Genomic DNA, 18,633 nt, shown 5'->3' with positions numbered 1-18,633 from the left:
ACATCTGCCAGGCTGTCAAGTTGGTGACAACATGAGAGGGCAAGATTCCAGAAGAGAAATAAAAATATGAGCCAGAGTTGAGACATTTCAGTGACAGTGGACAAACCAAACCTAGCAGTGCCTAGGGCCAGGCTGTGAGGTGATCTTGGGAGTCCTGGGGCAGGAGTGGACGGAACATCTAGTCCATGGTGCCCTGTACACACCAGCACCCCCTTCATTGGAGCTGTTAATCTTGGAGAGGTGAGAGCTGGAGAGAGACTTTGTACCAGGGTATGCAGTGGCAGAACAAAGGGGGAATGGCTTCAAACTGAGATAGTAGGTGAAGATGGGATATTGGGAAGGAATTGTTCCCTGGGAGGGTGGGCAGGCCCTGGCACAGGGTGCCCAGAGCAGCTGGGGCTGCCCCTGGATCCCTGGCAGTGTCCAAGGCCAGGCTGGACATTGGGGCTTGGAGCAGCCTGGGACTGTGGGAGGTGTCCCTGCCCTTGGCAGGGGTGGCACTGGGTGGGCTTTAAGGTCCTTCCAACCCAAACCATTCCATGATTCCCCTCAGCACTGGCACCCCATCCTCTCATCCCCAGCATCTCCTTACTCTCATCCCTTTTCCCTCACCCCTGCTACTGCCATCCCCTCAGCCCCAGACACTCCTTTTCCCTCATCCCAGGCACCCTTCAGCACCTCATCCCCTTCCCCACATCCTCACATGCCCTTTCTCATAATTCCACGCCCTCCTTTCCCCTCAGCCCCACCCCCCTCCTTCCCTCATCCCGGGCACCCCTTTGCCCTCAGAGCCGGCTCCGTTTCCCCTCAGCCCGTCCCGCCTCCGCGGGAGGCCGGCGGGGCGGTTCGGCCGCATGGCGCCGGGCGGGCCGGTCCCGCCCCGTGGCTGAGGCGGCGGCGGCTGGCGCTGGCCGCGGTGCCGGGCGGAGCGGGGCAGGGTCCCTCATGGCTGTGTGCATGTGCCAGGCCGTGCTGCCGGCCCACGCCGGGCCCCGCGGCGAGCTGGGCGCGGGGCCGCTGCTGCGATGGATGGACGCCGCCGCCTGCCTCGCAGGTACCGCCAGGGGAGCCCGGCCCGCTGCTGGCCCGGCCCGGTGCTGGCCCGGCCCGGTGCCGGCCCGGGAGCGGGAGGGGACAGTCCCCGCTTTGGGGCAGCGGGAGGCTTGAGGGAAGGTTTCATCCCGTGGAGCGGGGAAAGGGCTTTGGAAGTTGCAGCGGGTGACAGGGTGGGGCAGGGTGGAAGGGCTCGCAGTGGTCATCCTGTCCCGCCTCGGGTAGCCCCTGAGCACAGGGCACAGGCTCGTATACAGACACTGCTGGGATAGCTTCGGGGAGCTCCACTCCACAGCCTCTCTGGGCAATCTGTTACAGTGCTCCCTGCAGAAGTTCTTCATCATAGAATCACAGAATATCCTGAGCTAGAAGGGACCCACAGGGATCACCCAGCCCAGCTCCTGGCCCTGCCCAGACCCCCCAACAGCCCCACCCTGGGCATCCCTGGCAGCGCTGTCCCAACGCTCCTGGAGCTCTGGCAGCCTCGGGGCCGGGACCATTCCCTGGGGAGCCTGGGCAGTGCCCAGCACCCTCTGGGGAAGAACCTTTCCCTGATCTCAGCCTGACCCTCCCTGACACAGCTCCATGTTGAGGTGGAATTTCCTGGGCATTATTTTCTGCTCCTTGCCTTGTGTTGCATTGCTGGGCACCACCAAACAGAGCCTCATCCATGCTCTGACACCCCGTTTGGACATTTATACACGTGGATGAGGTCCCCTCTCACCCATCTCTTCCCGAGGGTGAAGAAGTGACCCAGCTCAGCTTTACTCATGAAGAAGATGCCCCAGTCCCCCAGTCATTCTTGTAGCCTCTGCTGGACCCGCTCCAGGAGATCCACGTCTCTCTCGAGGTGCCCAGGGGATTTGGAGTCCATTTAGGAACAGACACCATGAGCTGTCAGATGGCACGGGAGAGCGGGGAAGGTGATGGGAATGTGAGGATGAGGAGAATTTTAAAAAGGAGCAGCAGAAGGGAAGAAGAGAGGTGGGAAAAGATAAGTAAGAAAGAAAAGTGCTAATTTAAGATTATTGGCACATGCGTGCTAAAAGGAAGGAAAGGTGCCAGTGCCTTGGCAGGGGATTGGACTAAATGGTCTCCAGAGGACCCTTCCAGCCCTAGCTATTCTGGGATTCTGTGGTTCTGTGAAACAACCACATATCCAGCCAGCGTGCAGAGCACTCCATGTCTGACGTATCTCGGCTTCGAAAGCTTCTAAAACCTCCTCGCTGACTTGTGGAAGTAACTTGTGAGTGCCTGCTGTGAGCACAGGCTGCAGGGGAAGCGCGGCGAGAGCCGCGGCCGCTGCCAGCGAGCTGCGTTCCCCGTGCGTGCCTGACCCGCCCGCGGCGAGCCTGCGGCTTTCGGGGCTCCTGCCCTTGGGGCTCCAGCCCGTTCGGGGCTCCAGCCCGTTCGGGGCTCCTGCCCTTGGGGCTCCTGCCCTTGGGGCTCCTGCCCGTTCGGGGCTCCTGCCCTTGGGGCTCCAGCCCGTTCGGGGCTCCTGCCCGTTCGGGGCTCCTGCTCTTGGGGCTCCTGCCCGTTCGGGGCTCCTGCCCTTGGGGCTCCAGCCCGTTGGGGCTCCTGCCCTTGGGGCTCCTGCCCTTGGGGCTCCTGCCCGTTCGGGGCTCCTGCCCTTGGGGCTCCTGCCCGTTCGGGGCTCCTGCCCTTGGGGCTCCAGCCCGTTCGGGGCTCCTGCCTTTGGGGCTCCAGCCCGTTCGGGGCTCCTGCCCTTTCGGGGCTCCTGCCCGTTCGAGGCTCCAGCCCGTTCGGGGCTCCTGCCCGTTCGGGGCTCCTGCCCTTGGGGCTCCTGCCCGTTCGGGGCTCCAGCCCGTTCGGGGCTCCTGCCCTTGGGGCTCCTGCCCGTTCGGGGCTCCTGCCCGTTCGGGGCTCCTGCCCTTGGGGCTCCTGCCCGTTCGGGGCTCCAGCCCGTTCGGGGCTCCTGCCCTTGGGGCTCCTGCCCATTCGGGGCTCCTGCCCGTTCGGGGCTCCTGCCCGTTCGGGGCTCCTGCCCATTCGGGGCTCCTGCCCGTTCGGGGCTCCAGCCCGTTCGGGGCTCCTGCCCATTCGGGGCTCCTGCCCGTTCGGGGCTCCTGCCCGTTCGGGGCTCCTGCCCTTGGGGCTCCTGCCCGTTCGGGGCTCCAGCCCGTTCGGGGCTCCTGCCCGTTCGGGGCTCCTGCCTTTGGGGCTCCTGCCCGTTCGGGGCTCCTGCCCATTCGGGGCTCCAGCCCGTTCGGGGCTCCTGCCCGTTCGGGGCTCCTGCCCTTGGGGCTCCTGCCCGTTCGGGACTCCTGCCCTTGGGGCTCCTGCCCGTTCGGGGCTCCAGCCCATTCGGGGCTCCTGCCCGTTCGGGGCTCCTGCCCTTGGGGCTCCAGCCCGTTCGGGGCTCCTGCCCGTTCGGGGCTCCTGCCCTTGGGGCTCGGGGTGGCTGTCCCCGGTGGCCGCGGGCTGTCCCGCTGCCCCTGCCGCCCGCAGCCTGCGCGGGGATCGCACAGACACGCGGGGACGCCTCGGCGGGGCAGCTTCCCTAAATGAGCACGCGTCTTTTTAGAGGTGTATGGAGGAGTGATTCGATTTCAGCCCTTCAGCGCTTTTTGAGGAGAGGCTGTGGTTTCCCCTCATATTTTCAAAGGGAGCTCCTCAGATACTGATATAAAATCTCTGATTTCTGAGCTCTCTTGTGATGCTCACTGAAAATACGGGGCTGCTTGGGAGTGAGAGCTCTTGCCTGTTCTGCAGTGCTGTTTCCCAGGCTTCCTGCCAGTCCACTCTAATGCTTCTGTCACTCAGGACTTTGGAGCAGAGGTTCCCTGTGTTTATACAGCTCCTGGTTCACTGGAGATTTATCTTCTGACTGGAAGCTCAAGGTGCTATGGTCAAATAAATCATATGTCATATTAACTTGCTATAAAAACTTAACTATCAGGTGATTAAATATTAATGATAAATAAGATTTTTACCTTTTCCAGGTTAGCTTTCATAATTAATACAAAAAGGGTGCATTCTTTTTCACAACCAAATGTATCCCAGGGAGATGAAGAACTGTTCATATTTAGGTAAAAATATTTCACAGCAGGTGAATTCTGGTTTTGAATTTTCTAAATCTTGTGGTTTTTTTTATTTCATTCCTGCATTTTTGGTGCAACACTAATGAGACTGAACCGTGCCATAAACCAAATCCCTCCTGATGGGAGAGAATTTTCTAAAAGTCCTTGCAAGGAGTTTCAGAGATAAACTGAGACTTTTCCTGGAGTTTCAATGCTTCCAGGTAGTTGTTTATTAAGTCTTATCAGAGGAACAGAGCCACTAGCGTGACCCAGGTACAGCATAGAGCACAGAAAGCAGGAGTGAAGTCTAATTGTCAAGATTTACACGGCCTTTAGTAACTATTTTAACCAATAGTTACTAAAAACGGACATTATTTTGACTTTCCTACCAATTATTCAGTAACACAGGCAGGAACTGCAGAATTCTCTATCCAATCATCCCAAACTACTTTGACTGCAGAACATGGAGCAGTAGAAGAAGGAGAAGAAGGTCTAGAGAACAACAACAATCCTCCATTTTGGTATTTTTTATCTATTTACTACAAAGAGAAGCCTAAAACCTCTGAATTTTCACCCTGTGACAGTCTTACATAGTAGTCTATCACCTAATTCACACCACTGTATTTTCTAGTTCTTGTCTGACCGTTGGTAATTTTTTCCAAGGTTGGCGTTTAAAACAGTGTTGTTCAGGGGGGTAAGAACCCTTAAAAACAGGCAGAGAAATCCTCTCGGCACTCTGGGTTCCTACATCTCCCCCTCCTGTTTGAACCAAAACCACTTCCTTGACAGCTTTGTCTGTGGCTTGTCTAGCACAGTGGAGTATACAAGGTACAAATACTAATAGAATTACAACAATAGTTAAAACATACAAACCTGCCTTCAAAATTTTTCTCCATAAAGGTGTAAGGTCAAACCAATTGAACAAATCGTTCAACAATGATCCGCTTTCTTCTCCATTCCATCCTCTAATTGCCGTATACTTTCATGTATGGATTTTGAATGATCTGACAAATTCATACAACACATACCTTCAAATTCTTCACATCCATGTCCATGCTCTAATACAAGATAACCAATTGCTGCTCTGTTTTGTAGAGTCGCTTGTCTCACACTCTGAACATCAGTTAACATATCACTCAGTGTGAGAGAGACAGCACGAGAGTTCTTACTTAGCCAACAGCCCAACTGATCCAATTGTCTCAAGGCTGCTCCTGCAGCAGCACCAGGTAAAAGGAGAGCTGCAGAAAACCTTTGTCCAAAATTCCAAGCTGCAAATTTGTCATTACAATCAGATTTATATTGCTCAACAACTTTTTTCTCCCTTCTCTTCTGTTCTTTTATCATTTTTGCATTAGGCGTTAGCAAAGAAAGCTTTCCAAAGCTGCATGGACCGCACTTGACATTTGAGGGGATTTCAGGCCAAATTCTGTCCCCACAAATGAGAAACATCCCTTGTGGCAATTGCAGTGGATCCTGGTTGAACGGTGTGCTCATCTTTACTGTTGAATTGCACCAAGATGTTGCATTTCTATATATTTCGTAATTTGGAGTGACATCTGTTACCTTGTCTTTATTTGTTTCAACCCTGGAGAACTGAATATTACACAAAACTCCATTTTTATTGAACCAAGAATTTCCAATTCCTGAGGTTCATAAGGAGCCTCCAGAAGGGATTTGGTCCAAACACCCCAACTTTCCACTGGATTTGAACCGAATTGTGAAAGTTTTAGATTGGCATGTTTGGAAGGTGGCCGTTTGTCTGCTGGTAGACCAACTAAACATGTTGAAAATGGCTTCTTTGGCCTTGAATGAGTTAGACAGATGGTATCTAGGCCTGATGCATTGGCCAAAGTCTCCCAGACATTTTCTTTTGGTTGTTTTACTGGGAAAGCTGCATTGCTTAACGCAATCAGTGAAATGATAAGGCACAAGTGTAACACCTGATTGAGCTTCATTCTCAACAGCTTTATCCCACATAGGAATCTCTGATCTGTAACACAACTTCTAACACACTCTTACATACAGAATTTACACCATTAACTTTCCCACTTTTTGCATAAGACTCCGTCCACAGTTCTTGCACAGAAGGACAACTGATGTCTGTGGCATCGACAGCAGTGTTGGCACTGATTCACGTCTGCGTGCTCGCCTCCTTGTTCCCTGAGCCAGTTCCTGCTTGTTTCTGGACTTGATAAGGTTTCACGTTTTTTGCTGGAATCCACTTCGGTCCTGCACCTGTTGAGACACAAGCATACCCTTTTCCCCAAGTTATTAGTTGAAATGAACCCTTGATCTTTCCTGTCTGTAAATCTTTGATCAAGACTAAAGGATTTTCTCTCAATTTTGCCTGAGTACTATTTAAAAAATGCCTGACAATTGGTGGAGTAGGTTCTGCAAAGGAGCTATTCAAGAAGTTTAAAACATACAAAGCTTTGTTCAACCGCGTCTGACGCGTAGCCTCAGTCCTTAGCCTCTCCTTAAGGACACGTACTTAGCTGCTTTCCACTGTTGTGACCACACCAATAAGCCAGTAGGTTTTTATCCTGTATCTCAGAATCTTCAGCTGACATAAAACTTCCACACTGGATTGCCCTAGCTGATGTTCCTGACATACTGTTTGGAGGGAGAATGATGAGCTTTCTGTGAGCTTTGTAACACTTTGTGACTCTTTCTGTCCTTCAAAATGCTTGCTAAGGCTCTCTTACCAGAATGCTCATTTTAAGAAAAAGACCTTAGTTAGAGGTTTTCAAACTTGAGTAGGATAGTTGCTATCATCTAGTGTCATCTCCTGATGTTAGCCATAAACGTGAACACCCTTTACCACAAAATCATGATAAGACATGTTACCTTTAATCACATTTAGCGTCTCTTTTTTCCTCAGGGGCCCCCTGCAGAGTTGCATGATGGTGTTCACGGGAAGAAGTGGGATCTGCTGTGTGTGGTCTCTATCTGTCAGGCACGAGCCCACAGGGGTGTAGGTGCCTGCAGGGGCAGTGTGGTAACTGTGTGTCCCTGTGTCTCTTTTGAAGCTGAGAAGCATGCTGGGATGTCCTGCGTGACAGCGTCCATGGATGACGTTCAGTTTGAAGAGGCTGCCAGGTACAAACCAGCTGACGACAGTCAGATGTTTTCATTCTGCAGATTCTTATTTGGGAGAGATAAACCAGGGCATTATAAAATGGGAGATAGCAGACCCATGAACTCACCACAGTCACGGGGCTAAGTCTCAAAATTGCTCTCTTCTACCTGTGATAGCCTGACCCACCTAGAGAGCAGATCCATTTCACAGGGCAGAAATAAACTGTTGTTACTTTGACTTGGCAGTCAAATGCCTGCTGAGATACTGATGGCCCGGTGATTCCTGGCTCTAGTGAATGCTGCAGGGCACTGCTTATCTCTGTTAAATAAGGAATACACACCTATAAAATTTACTGTTATTAGTGTTTTTACTGTTGCCAGTTCTCTTTCTTAACATCTTCTTCTTTCAGCTCTTTTAGGAAAAACAGAAATGTTTTGCATTCACTGAGCACTGAATCAACTGAGTCTACAATATAATACAGGACTGAATTTGTTCCAACCATTTTTCATGGTTTTCAGAGGGATAGAAGACACTGTAAGAGGAAATAGGACCTTTATTCCTTAACCATGTCTTTACAGAAACTTAAAGCCATTACTTTGTGGGTTTTTTGTGGTTTCACACTGTGCAGTCTGGGAATTAATGAGTGCTTAGATGGGATAGACATGGTTGCACAGAGCAGTGCCCATGCAGTTATCGTGGCTGTGAATGCAGCAACACTGCCTGTCAGAGGTACAGCTGATGTCAGTTTGAAACTGTTCCTGGCATAAGTGTAAAATAAGCATCCACTCACACTCGTGATTGTTAGAGCAGTGTCCATTAGAGTAAGAACTAGAGTCACTAACAAAGAAGAGAACATGATCATACCGAATCTGGAACTCAAAAGAGAGTTTCTTGGTTTGTTTTACAGTATTGGAGTGCTTGTCCTGCCTGGAATTGCTCTGTGTTTTTAATTTTGTCCGTAGAAAAAAATCCTGTCTGTGAAAACTAATCAAAAGTCAGGGTAATATTTCCCTTTGAGGTGTAATAGTTCAGACTTAGTAGCTTCAGGGGACTTTGACATCATTTCCTGAGAGCAGAACTGAGCTTCTAGAATATAATGAAAATACTTTTCCTTCCAAATTTGTTTTCCCAGTTCTTCTTTCACTTGTAATACTAGTGTTCCATTTGTAACAAGAATTTAGGTATAAATCTTGTAACTGTGAAAGAGATTATTTAAGAAACTGCTTTTCGGTGTCAGGTTATCCCAAACATCCTGCTTGTAGGTCACTGTGCACTTCCTAAATTTTGCCAGATCTAGTTTATTATACAAACGTCTTGCATAAATTAAAAGAGCTCTTTGCTGCTCTCACTAGTAAATTAATAAGATGGTTTTTAAGGAAGTGACTTGGTGTAAGGTTTATTTACCTAAACCAGCTTACTAAATCTTCTGTAAGGATTAAGTCTTCTGTGCTTATTTCAGCTGAGATGTAAACAGAAATTGTCACAAATCTATATAGTTGAAAACTTGGTTTTATACCATGATAACCTCTTCCCTGTCTGTGTAAACGCAGCAGTTCAGTGGTACTGATTTTCAGTTGCATCTGATTTTAAATCACATTTATTTAAAATTTATTAGTGTTCCATGGGTGAATCATAGTCATTTCATTCGGGTAGGTTTCTGACAGCTTTAAGTGGAAGTGTGGTGTTGTGTGACTTCTGCCCCTGCCTATCTGTAGTCACTGTTCTGAGCACTCCTTTCTGGAAGGGAGCTGGTGGGTCCCTTAGCTGTGCAGTTGAGAACTACTGCCTTAACGGTTCTGCTTTTTCTTTGCAATGAATAATGCAAAAACTGTTTCTGGGCATCCTCTTCAGAAGCTACTGAGAGCTGTGTACCTGCAGATGGTCTCAGTTCTTTCCACTGACCATTTCCTCTGCCCCTTCCACCCAAAGGATTCCACCCGTGTTCTTGGGTATGAACAAGAAAAAGAAAATTGCTGTGTAGTTTGTTGTTCCTGTCAGGTCCTATGAAGGAGCAGGTTTCCTATTTCCTATTTCCCATTCTAGTTCTGCAGAGGAATAAGCAATTTAAGTAAGCCTTTACCTTTAAATGTCAAAACTTTATTCATTTAAATTAGGAAGAAATTCTTCTTACTATTTTTTTCTATTAAACTGGGGTAATAACTGTGTGAAATCCTTTGTTGTGAAGGTTTTGTCAGTACCCAAGTGCTCTGAGTTATATTTTACTTCAGTCTTGGCTGTAATTAGCTCCACTTGGCCTGCCCCAGGACTGCTCTTCAGCATTTGTAACTCAGTTTGAATTCCCTGGAGGCAGTGGCCTGACTCCCATCTGTTTTGGCTGTGCCTCTGGCTTACCCTGCACATTGTGTACTTTTACTTCCTGCTCAATGGGAAAACTTGAGGGCAAACTGCCTTCTTTCTACCCTCTCAGCACTGCTTAGAGTTAGGATTTGAGGGGTTTGGAAACAAGGTTTGCTCCTGTTATGAACATGGAACAGGTACTTTAGGAATTCCAGAAGGAAAGAAAGTATTTCCTCATTTAAATTGGATTTGATGATATAATGAAGAGAATTTAAAAGATAATAAATAATAAATTATATAATTTAAAAAATAATAATATAGTGAAATAATACTAGATGGTAAAGTAAAAATTCTGTATAGGTATATCATGTGGGTGAATGGGAAAGAGTAGTTTTCAGAGGGCTGATGTTAGCACAGAAGGGACAAGCAATCCTGTTCTTGGCCAAGACTTGGAACGTGAAGTCTTTCCCCGTCCTTTAGAGATGTCCAAGAGCACCTTTTGTCCTGGGGTTATCGCCTCATGTGCCTCTGTGCCAGGGGTGCATGTAGAGTGTATCTGACTGTTTCTGCAGCTAGATGTACTCAGTGATTTGGTGCAAGATGTGCTTTTGAGCAAAAGCCAAAATTTCTGGGTGCACCTGGGGGCCTGGAGCACACCTGACAGCGTACAGACACCAGCAGAGAGAAGGAATGTTGGCATTAAGGTTATGCTGTTCTCTGAGTGGCTGTAATTTTACTGACCAAATCTGATTGGTGAATAACAGTGTTAAATCAAAAACAGTGAGAAATTCACTTTTTTTCAGTGTATTTTCAGTGCAGTGTGGAAGACACAGACTGATTAATGAGATTTTCCTCACTACTGTTAGGAGTGCCCCGAGAGGCAGATTCAATCCCTTATAAAGCTGCATGTTTGCATTCTATGAGGTCTTATTCTTCTTAACAGGGTTGGACAAATTATTGCCATCAGAACAAAGGTGAACAGAGCATTCAAAACCAGCATGGAGGTAAGAGATCATTACTCTTAATTCTAAAGATACTGAAGGAATAGAGCAGAGGTGGGAGCAGTAGAGGAGCACAGCAGGGGTCCAGATGTATTTGTTCCAGATACTTGCAGATATCTGAACAGTAACACTGCCTCATGAAACTGCTTTCAGAGTGTTACATTTGTGTGTTTCCTGTAAAATAATCCATGTCAGAGTAGAAACTGGGCCCCAAAGAACTGAAGCCTTTGGCAGGTGTAGTGGGCAGGATGGGATAGGTGGTGTTGGTCCAGGCCAGGTCCACTGAATACGCGGAGTTCAAAGCATTTTTGTAACTTCTGATACAAAAATATGTATCTCAGGTGTACACATGTTCTTAGTCTTCATATTGTAATAAATCTGCAAAGCCTTGCCCAGTCACTTCAAATCAGAACTGAACCTTGGGGATGCTTTTTGTGCATTGTGCCTGTGTCCAATTCCCATTATTATTAATGGGAATGATGCATCACACAGGTAATGTATTCCAAAAGGTTCTAAAAATTAGAAAAGATCAGAAGTTTGGTGTATGTCAAGCCTATCCCACAGGATCAAATTCAGTATTTCACGTTCAAGTGTTTCGTTGTGTTTTGCACCACTAAACACACTTTTTTGCATGTACAGATCTTAGAATACTCAGATGGGGACTCCAAATGCCACACAAGTAAATGGAAGGAAATATCCATAAAACTACATCTGAGTGTCTTCCTGTTTTGTAATTTTACCCTACATGTGATGCTGAACATACATAAAAGTTGTTGTACTAAAAAACCTTTCAGAGTTCGGTTAACGTTGTGATGATCAGAGATGTATCGGTGATCAGAGCAATTTTTTAACCTTTTTCCACTAGGTGTAAGGGACTGGACATGATTAACTTGATAAAAACTGCACTGGTTTGTCTCAGGTCAGTTGACAACGATGTAAGCACCTTTTTTGTCTCCTTCCTCCACCACCATCTTCCTTGTAGGTTGGCATCAAGGTGACAGTGCAGGATGTTTTGACTAATGCCGAAAAGATTGTGAGTGTGGCATATGCAACATACGTGGCCAAACCAGATGGTGCTGGAAAGGTATTTCTCCTGTTTTCTCCTAAGCTTGGACTGATTGAGTTTCTTTGAAATAACCCAACTTTTCTGGTTGTGAAACATAGCAGAAGCACTGTTTATTCTGGTTGGTGATAGGAAAAATCATGAAGTCCAGACTTTATGAGGTAGAGTTTTGGGATTTTTTTCCAGGTCTCTGCTCTGAAATGGTTAGGTTGTTATTATTATTATTATTATTAATATAATTATTATTATTTCCATTATTATTATTGTTATTTCCATTTCCTTTTGCACATTTGTTCATAATAGAAGTGGGGCCTTTTTATGGGCTGCAGTATTGACAGAGGCAAGCGATGAAAGAGAGATCCTTGTGAGTCTCCTTGTGAATCTCTCTCCTCTTCAGAAGCTGATTGTAGGGTGGAGGCTTTTATCCTTCACTTCCCCTCTTGGGGAGGGTGTTCAGACATCGCTGTTCAGACAGAAGACATTATTTTTAAGCTAACTTCCAATCTAAATGGATTCGTTGCCATTTATGTTAATTAGTTTTCACGCCAGTGCTGTTTCTTCTCCCCAGTGTTTGGCTCTCTGGAGGTGTTCAGAAATCAGTCACGGTACTGTTGGCCTTCACATCGCTGTGCCAGAGAGGCACAGTCCTTTTAGCGTTTCCTTATGAGAAAGGCCAAATACTCCTCAGATTCTCTGAATAAATTCCTTTTGTATGTCAAATGGTACTTTCTGGATCACGGATCTGACTTTCCTGTCTCATGGAATGTGTTATGACAGCACATCTGCCTGTTAAACATCCACTGCAGATTGGCAGAGCCATCCCATGATATATCCTATGATATATTAATATATCCAATCACTCCTGCTTTCTCTTCTGTGAAGATGTGGCACACTTTGGAGAAGAAAGTGATTGGAACAGTTTCACCAAAACTAAAGCCTAACTTGTCTCTGAAAGGCTAATGGCTAAATTGCTACCCTGATAGCACTAAAATTCTATCAAGTAAGAATTGTTTATTATTAGTTTGATATCATACTCATAATATCAACCTGTTTACCTTTTGCCCAGATCTCCAAGGAGATTAACTCAGGATTAAATTGGTGAAGATTAACTAAGATTAGGCTTAAGACAGGAATGACCCAGAGGGAGTTTCAGAGTTCAGTTCAAATTCCATCACAAACTAAAGTCTCAGAGAAATTGAAGAATATTTTTTTCAAATCTGCTTTTCTGAAAACTGTTTCTGAAGTTGTACAGAGGGAATCCCAATACAGCCACCACCCTAATTTTTTTAGCTGAGCCATCTGGGAAAATCTAGGAAACTCTTGAAAAGGACTGGGAGGGGGGCAATGAATCTGCAAGAGGGTTTGAGGGAAGAGTCAAAAGCTGAGAAACGTTAGTGGCATCACTGCAAGATGCAAAATGTTTAATTCGTCTGTGGTGCACTGCTTTGTGCATTATTTTAATGTTCCTGAGGCTAGGCCTTCTAGACAAATCTCACATGTGATTGTGCAGTGACACCTGTGCTGTAGTTATCCAAAGGTAGTAATTTTCTTAAGCCAGTACAGGTTTGGATTCAGTTGGTCATTGAACTGACATACACAGGAATTTACACTGACACCACTGATCAGTGCAACTGGATTATTTTTGTAGTTCAAAAATTCAATCCTCAAACCTTCATATGAAGTTCCATCTTTTCCTGTCTTTTTTATTTTTTCTTTATTTTTTTCTTGAATGAGAACTGTCTTAAACACTGTGTGCTCTCATGGATGTTTGTATTTAAAAGCTAAAAGCGCTTTGTCACTGAGTTTTAATGAATGATTCCGAAAGGATGATGCAGAATCTATTGAACTTTAAACTCTGTGCTTGTTTGTATTAATAAACTTGTCATCTTGGATAGTTGATAGGAAAAAGTTGCAGAAAATACTGATGCTGTTTTAAGTTCAAAAGTGTACTTCATCATGATTGTGACATTCAGACCTGTTCTGGTTTTTTCCTTCTCATTTGCACAGGTTGAGTTAAAACCTGTACAGCTTGTGTCTACAGAAGACCACCTGGAGCACAGCCTGGCTATTGAGAGGAGAAGAATCCGTCTGGGCTATGTCCAGGTCTTTCAGAAGCTAGTGCAGGAGAGCAATAAGGAAGGTGATTTCTGTACTCAGCATAGAAGGTGGAACAAAGACTTGTGGGCAGCTGGAAGGAAGGAAAAAAGCAGACGAAACATCTCCTAGGGGTTGTGGTGTCAGGTGGAAAAGTCTGTGCCAGATTTGTGCTTAGAGGTGCCAGAGGTGTGTTAGGCAGTTATTTTGATACACTGGCATTTCTTCGTCTTTCAGAAATTCCAGATTTAAAAATGCAGGGTTGAAGGCCAAGCATGCATTAAATAGATGTGCAATGCAGATCTTCACGTAGGTTCTGTGTGTGAGGTTTCACAAGCCACACAGAACTCTGCATTACAGCAATAAAGTTCTGGGACAGTATTTGTGATGTAGACAGAAGGATGAAATTCACTCAGGCTTATGGCCATGTCTTTGCCAGAAAGCAAAGTAAGAGCTATGTTTTGCCCTGACATTATTCCCAACAAGCAGGAGAAGTTCCATTACATAGAGGTCAAAACAGGTAAAAAAAGTTAGAAAAACTGAGCAAAGAAACAGGTTTCTCTTTATTTATGGCAGTAATTTCTGTTCTTAAAGGAAGTTGTGCTCAAAAGTTGTTGTGTTCCCCCACAGAAGAAATTAGAGCAGTTAAGAAAATATGCTGGTATTTGGAAAATCTGAACGGTAGCTCCATGTATAAATAACAGACATTATGTGGTTTTACTGAGGAGAGATTAAACCTGTTATAAAAAAAATCTAGCCTTAACAATTCAGTACAACTTCATAGAACTGAAGAGTCTTGTTTGGTACAAGAAAACAAGCTATTTGTCTTCATGGTAACTGTCTCACAGGGTAGAGTTTAATAACCTGAGTGACAAATCAGAGGTCGATGGGTTCTGTCTCCTCTGCCTTTCCTGGAAACTTGTTTGAAGGGTATTATTGTAGCACTACTTCACCTCCTTAAGGAGACAGAACAAGCAAAGTGGGGGAGGAGAGGGTACATTGAGTGTGCAGCCTGCTAGGTAGCAAAATAGGTACAAATCATACCCTGAAAGTGAAGTTTGTGTGATGAGTGGATCTAAGGGAACAACTTAAGTAGGTCCAAAGTACGAGTTAGTCATACGTTTCCACACACTTGTATAATCACAAAGTGAGTTAATTATGGCATAAGTCAATAGTACCATTCAGGTCAAGCAGCTCCTAGCACAGATAGGCACTTTTAAAATTACTTGGTGTAATCTCATGCCTGAATCTGTTTCTGCAAAACACCAAAGAAAAGAAGAGAGATTAGAGTGAGGATGCATGGCTAAGCACTTGAAAGTGACATTAGAAATGCTCAGGTAACATAAAATGATGACTGGTTCAGATCCTCATTTCTCTCATCTGTTCAGTGTTGTCTCAGACAATCACAGGATTTGTAGCAAGTTATGAAATAATTGTGTCCTGCTCTAACCTTAATTAAACACATCTGTACAGGTGTCCATCACACACAGTGCAGAGTCTTTGACAGACGTTTGAGTCGCTGCTGAACTGCTCTGACAGCCCCTGTTGGAGCTGTGCTGGCAGCCGTGAACACACCCTGACAGAGTAAATGTTCAGCCTCTTGCTTCTCTTGCAAACCACAGGGCTCTTCTGTGCCTTTGTTTTTCTTCTTTTCACTGAGTCTGAAGCAAACTGCACGCTTCACTGGGTATGTTTTCTTCTGAAAGCATTCATTGATACACTGCTGCTGTGTTTCAGATACCTGTGAGGAGAAAGATGCACTTTCAACTGAACATACTCATGTGCAGAGCACTGAGCTTGTCCTGCCTCCTCATGCAAACCATCATGGAAACACTTTTGGTGGCCAGATCATGGCTTGGATGCAGACAGTGGCAAGCATCTCAGCAAGGTACTTTCCTACAGCATTTCTCTGCGTGTGGTTCTAAATGGATGTGCTTTTAATGTTAAAGGTTTCACAGGGATTTATTTTATGAAGAATACAGACCCAGGCCTTAGTGACTGTTCCTCCTCCTCACATTACAGGAGGCCTTTGAACTATTTATGTGGTACATCTCCCACAGCATGCCGTGCCACTGAGAGTCAGAAATTACTCTGTTACACATGTAGGCCCTAAGGCAAAAGGAGCTGTGTTATCTTCCTGGAAATCTTTGCAGGTAGATGACACTGGATACAGGAGCAGAAACCCGCCCTCCTTGTGCTTGGTACAGTGTTTTAAAAGCAAAGGTTTTAAACAAAGTTGTTTAATAAGGATAAAACCAATACTGACCCTGTATTAAGTGACATCCACAAATGAACAGCCTTCTGTAACTTAGTCTGCAGATCCTCATGATGCCATAAGAAAAAGAAGTCAGAGAAGAAGGATCTGCAGAAATAGGTTCTGTTTTGTTGGTGTGTACATAGAACGGATGTATAACCCTCAGCAAGTCACTTGACCTTTCAGTCCCACTGAGTTGCACATCCTATGGCTTGCAACAATTTTAGCACTTTAAAGAGCTCAGGCATCTTCAGGTAAAAAGAACAAAGTATATTTTGTGACACTGCTTGTCAGTGTGACCCAGACATATAATCATTTAATTCCTCTTCCCTGGAGTCAAACTGTATTTGTCTCCCTTCCTGTTCCTGGACACTGTACAAAGCTTCTTTGTAAGCACCACTCAAGTTTCAGTTTGAATTCTCCTTGCATACCAAGTGACCTAATTCACTGCAGGGATGTTAGATATGTTTTCCCTTTTTATCTTTAATAATTAAATGGCTTCTCTATTCATTATTCATATGGTTTTGATTTATAGCCAGTGGTTTTACTGATAACAACAGATTTTCTGTAGTGGTTGGATAAACAACTTGTTTCTATGACATCAGAGTGCACTGACCTTACCCCAGCGTGCAATTCCAATGGCTTGAAGGGACTGTTGCAGATTTTTGCCATAATATGACTCAGAATATTTACCTGTTTTCATCTGATAAATTTTACCTAGAGCGAGTCACATTTAGATTTTAAAAAGGAAGGAAGCATCAGCAAATGGAGTATCAAACAAAATTTTCTTTGAACTAATTAATGTCAAACATGATTACTCCTGTTGAAAATTTCAGGAATAATAGCTGGTGTCAGAGGCTGTTTGAAAACAGAGATGTTAGTTTTTGCTTGAGAAATAACTACTCTCACTATGAACCTTTTGTGAGGCCACTCAGAGTTAGACCTGACCTTTGAGGGTGCCAGGTAAGAGTTTCTATGGCCACAGACTGTGATGGAGGAATGGAACTGGAGGGATAACCCAGGAAAAATAAATTTGTAAGGGCATTTTAAAGGTTACTCACTCTCCTTCTGGCTTCTCACCTCCCCACCATCTTTTTTTTTCGGCTGGCCAATACATGTAAATCTTGCAGATAGCAATAAAACTATTAATTTTCTTTTTTATCGTTTCTTTCTTCTTTGCCTCTGTTTTGTGAGTTCTTTTACTCAGAGTTCGAATTAAAATAGAAGAGCCCGGGAGTTTATCTTCGGACTTAGATGTTTATTACTTTCTTATCTATAGTACAGCTGCACGGGATGGGCCTCTTGGTTAACAAGGTGAAAGTGGCTCCAAGTTCTAACTTCCAAGGTCTTTTAAGGTCCAAATTACCCAATTATGGAATGCCAACTAATTTTTTTTTACTTATAATGCAGTAACTAACTATTCATGATCTGCAGTGCGGGTTTTTTGACCCAATACCAGAACACCCAGATTTGTGAAGAAGAAGGAGAAAAGAAGAAGAACAAATCCACACCCAAAATCCTCCATATTGTTACATATATCCCGTAAACCTAATTTTTCTACATCTCTACATATTCCACCCAGTGATATAACTTCTAACTACACAGCAGCAGCCTCAGTGTTACCACACAATTTGGGAAGCCTTTCCCAAGGCTTCAGGTCAAATGCAGTGTGCTTCTGAGGATCACTGTCTGTCAGCACTGAAAGGCTGAAATTCTCAGAACTCAGGGTTCCAACATAAAACCATTTGAATATTAGTAATATTAGCTTGAACTTGATATATACTTTCTTATTCCTTATGTTTGCAATAAAAGCATTCAGGGTGTACTCTTCCAGGAAAAAATGAATATTTAAGCCCATTTCTGGTTTGTTCCTCTCCTCATCATTATTGTGTTTGCATCTGTTCCGGTTTGGCCAAATTTAGAAATGTATATATACTCTGAGAGAAGGCACAACCACCCCTCCCCCCACCAGGTTCGGGAAAAAAAAATAAATTTTCCTCGAAGGAAAGTGAAGAAGATAAAACTATTTATTTAACAAGCACACGGGAAAGGAAAATAATGTTAAATGGTAAAATCTTTTGCTGTAGAGGAAAAACCTGGGAAAGTGTTCGAGTCCTCCCTTTGGTCTCCTCGGAGCTGGGGCTTGGCCCAGGGCCAGGCCCTCTGTGCCCGGTGGAAAGTCCTCCCGATGTGCTCTGATGTTACAGCAATCAGGCAGTCCAGTAGAAAAGGGAGAAAATCCGAAATTCCAGAGAAGGAAAAGTTCAGCTCTCAGCCTCTCTCCAGAGAACAAGGAACTGGAACAAAACTGGCCAAAAGCTGACTGGAAAAAAAACTGCCAGCCGGGTGCTTCCTCGCTCCCCCCCTGCCCCAGCTGGAAAAAAAAACCTGCTATCTTTATGTGACCTTGAACAAGTTTCAAACTGCTTTGAGAAAGTTTTGCTCAGTTTTTTCTTCCCCCTCTCAGGCTCAGTTCAGAGGCATAGAAAGGCCAATAATTAATTTCTGGGCATAGGCAGCGATATGGGATACACATCATAAGGTCACCCCAAGACATTCCACCCCTTATCCCATATTGTTGGCTCAATGCCCAAACTAAGATATTCTAATTCTCCACACACATTAATACATATGTAAATATATATATATAGCTATGTACAAACAGTGACAGTGACAATCAGCAAGCAGGGGTATACTGGCATTTCACACTACAGGTGGTTTTCACATAACAATCAGATCTCCCTGTGGTA

At 45.1% G+C, this 18,633-nt stretch overlaps 1 protein-coding gene across 1 annotated transcript in view; it reads left to right on the top strand.

The window, feature by feature from the left end:
* The first annotated feature begins 911 nt into the window (after positions 1-911).
* ACOT12 (acyl-CoA thioesterase 12) overlaps positions 912-18,633 on the top strand; it is a 34,004-nt gene continuing 16,282 nt past the window's right edge. Inside the window, exons 1-6 of the mRNA XM_032096584.1 lie at positions 912-1,054; positions 7,124-7,193; positions 10,415-10,475; positions 11,455-11,556; positions 13,543-13,675; positions 15,367-15,517. Of these exons, the coding sequence (XP_031952475.1) occupies positions 946-1,054; positions 7,124-7,193; positions 10,415-10,475; positions 11,455-11,556; positions 13,543-13,675; positions 15,367-15,517 (626 nt within the window). The 5' untranslated portion in view covers positions 912-945. The remainder of the gene's footprint in view (positions 1,055-7,123; positions 7,194-10,414; positions 10,476-11,454; positions 11,557-13,542; positions 13,676-15,366; positions 15,518-18,633) is intronic.

The sequence above is a fragment of the Corvus moneduloides genome, chromosome Z (genome assembly GCF_009650955.1).
Source record: "Corvus moneduloides isolate bCorMon1 chromosome Z, bCorMon1.pri, whole genome shotgun sequence".
NCBI classification, from domain to species: Eukaryota; Metazoa; Chordata; class Aves; order Passeriformes; family Corvidae; genus Corvus; species Corvus moneduloides.
This window is presented reverse-complemented; position numbering and strand designations above follow the sequence as displayed.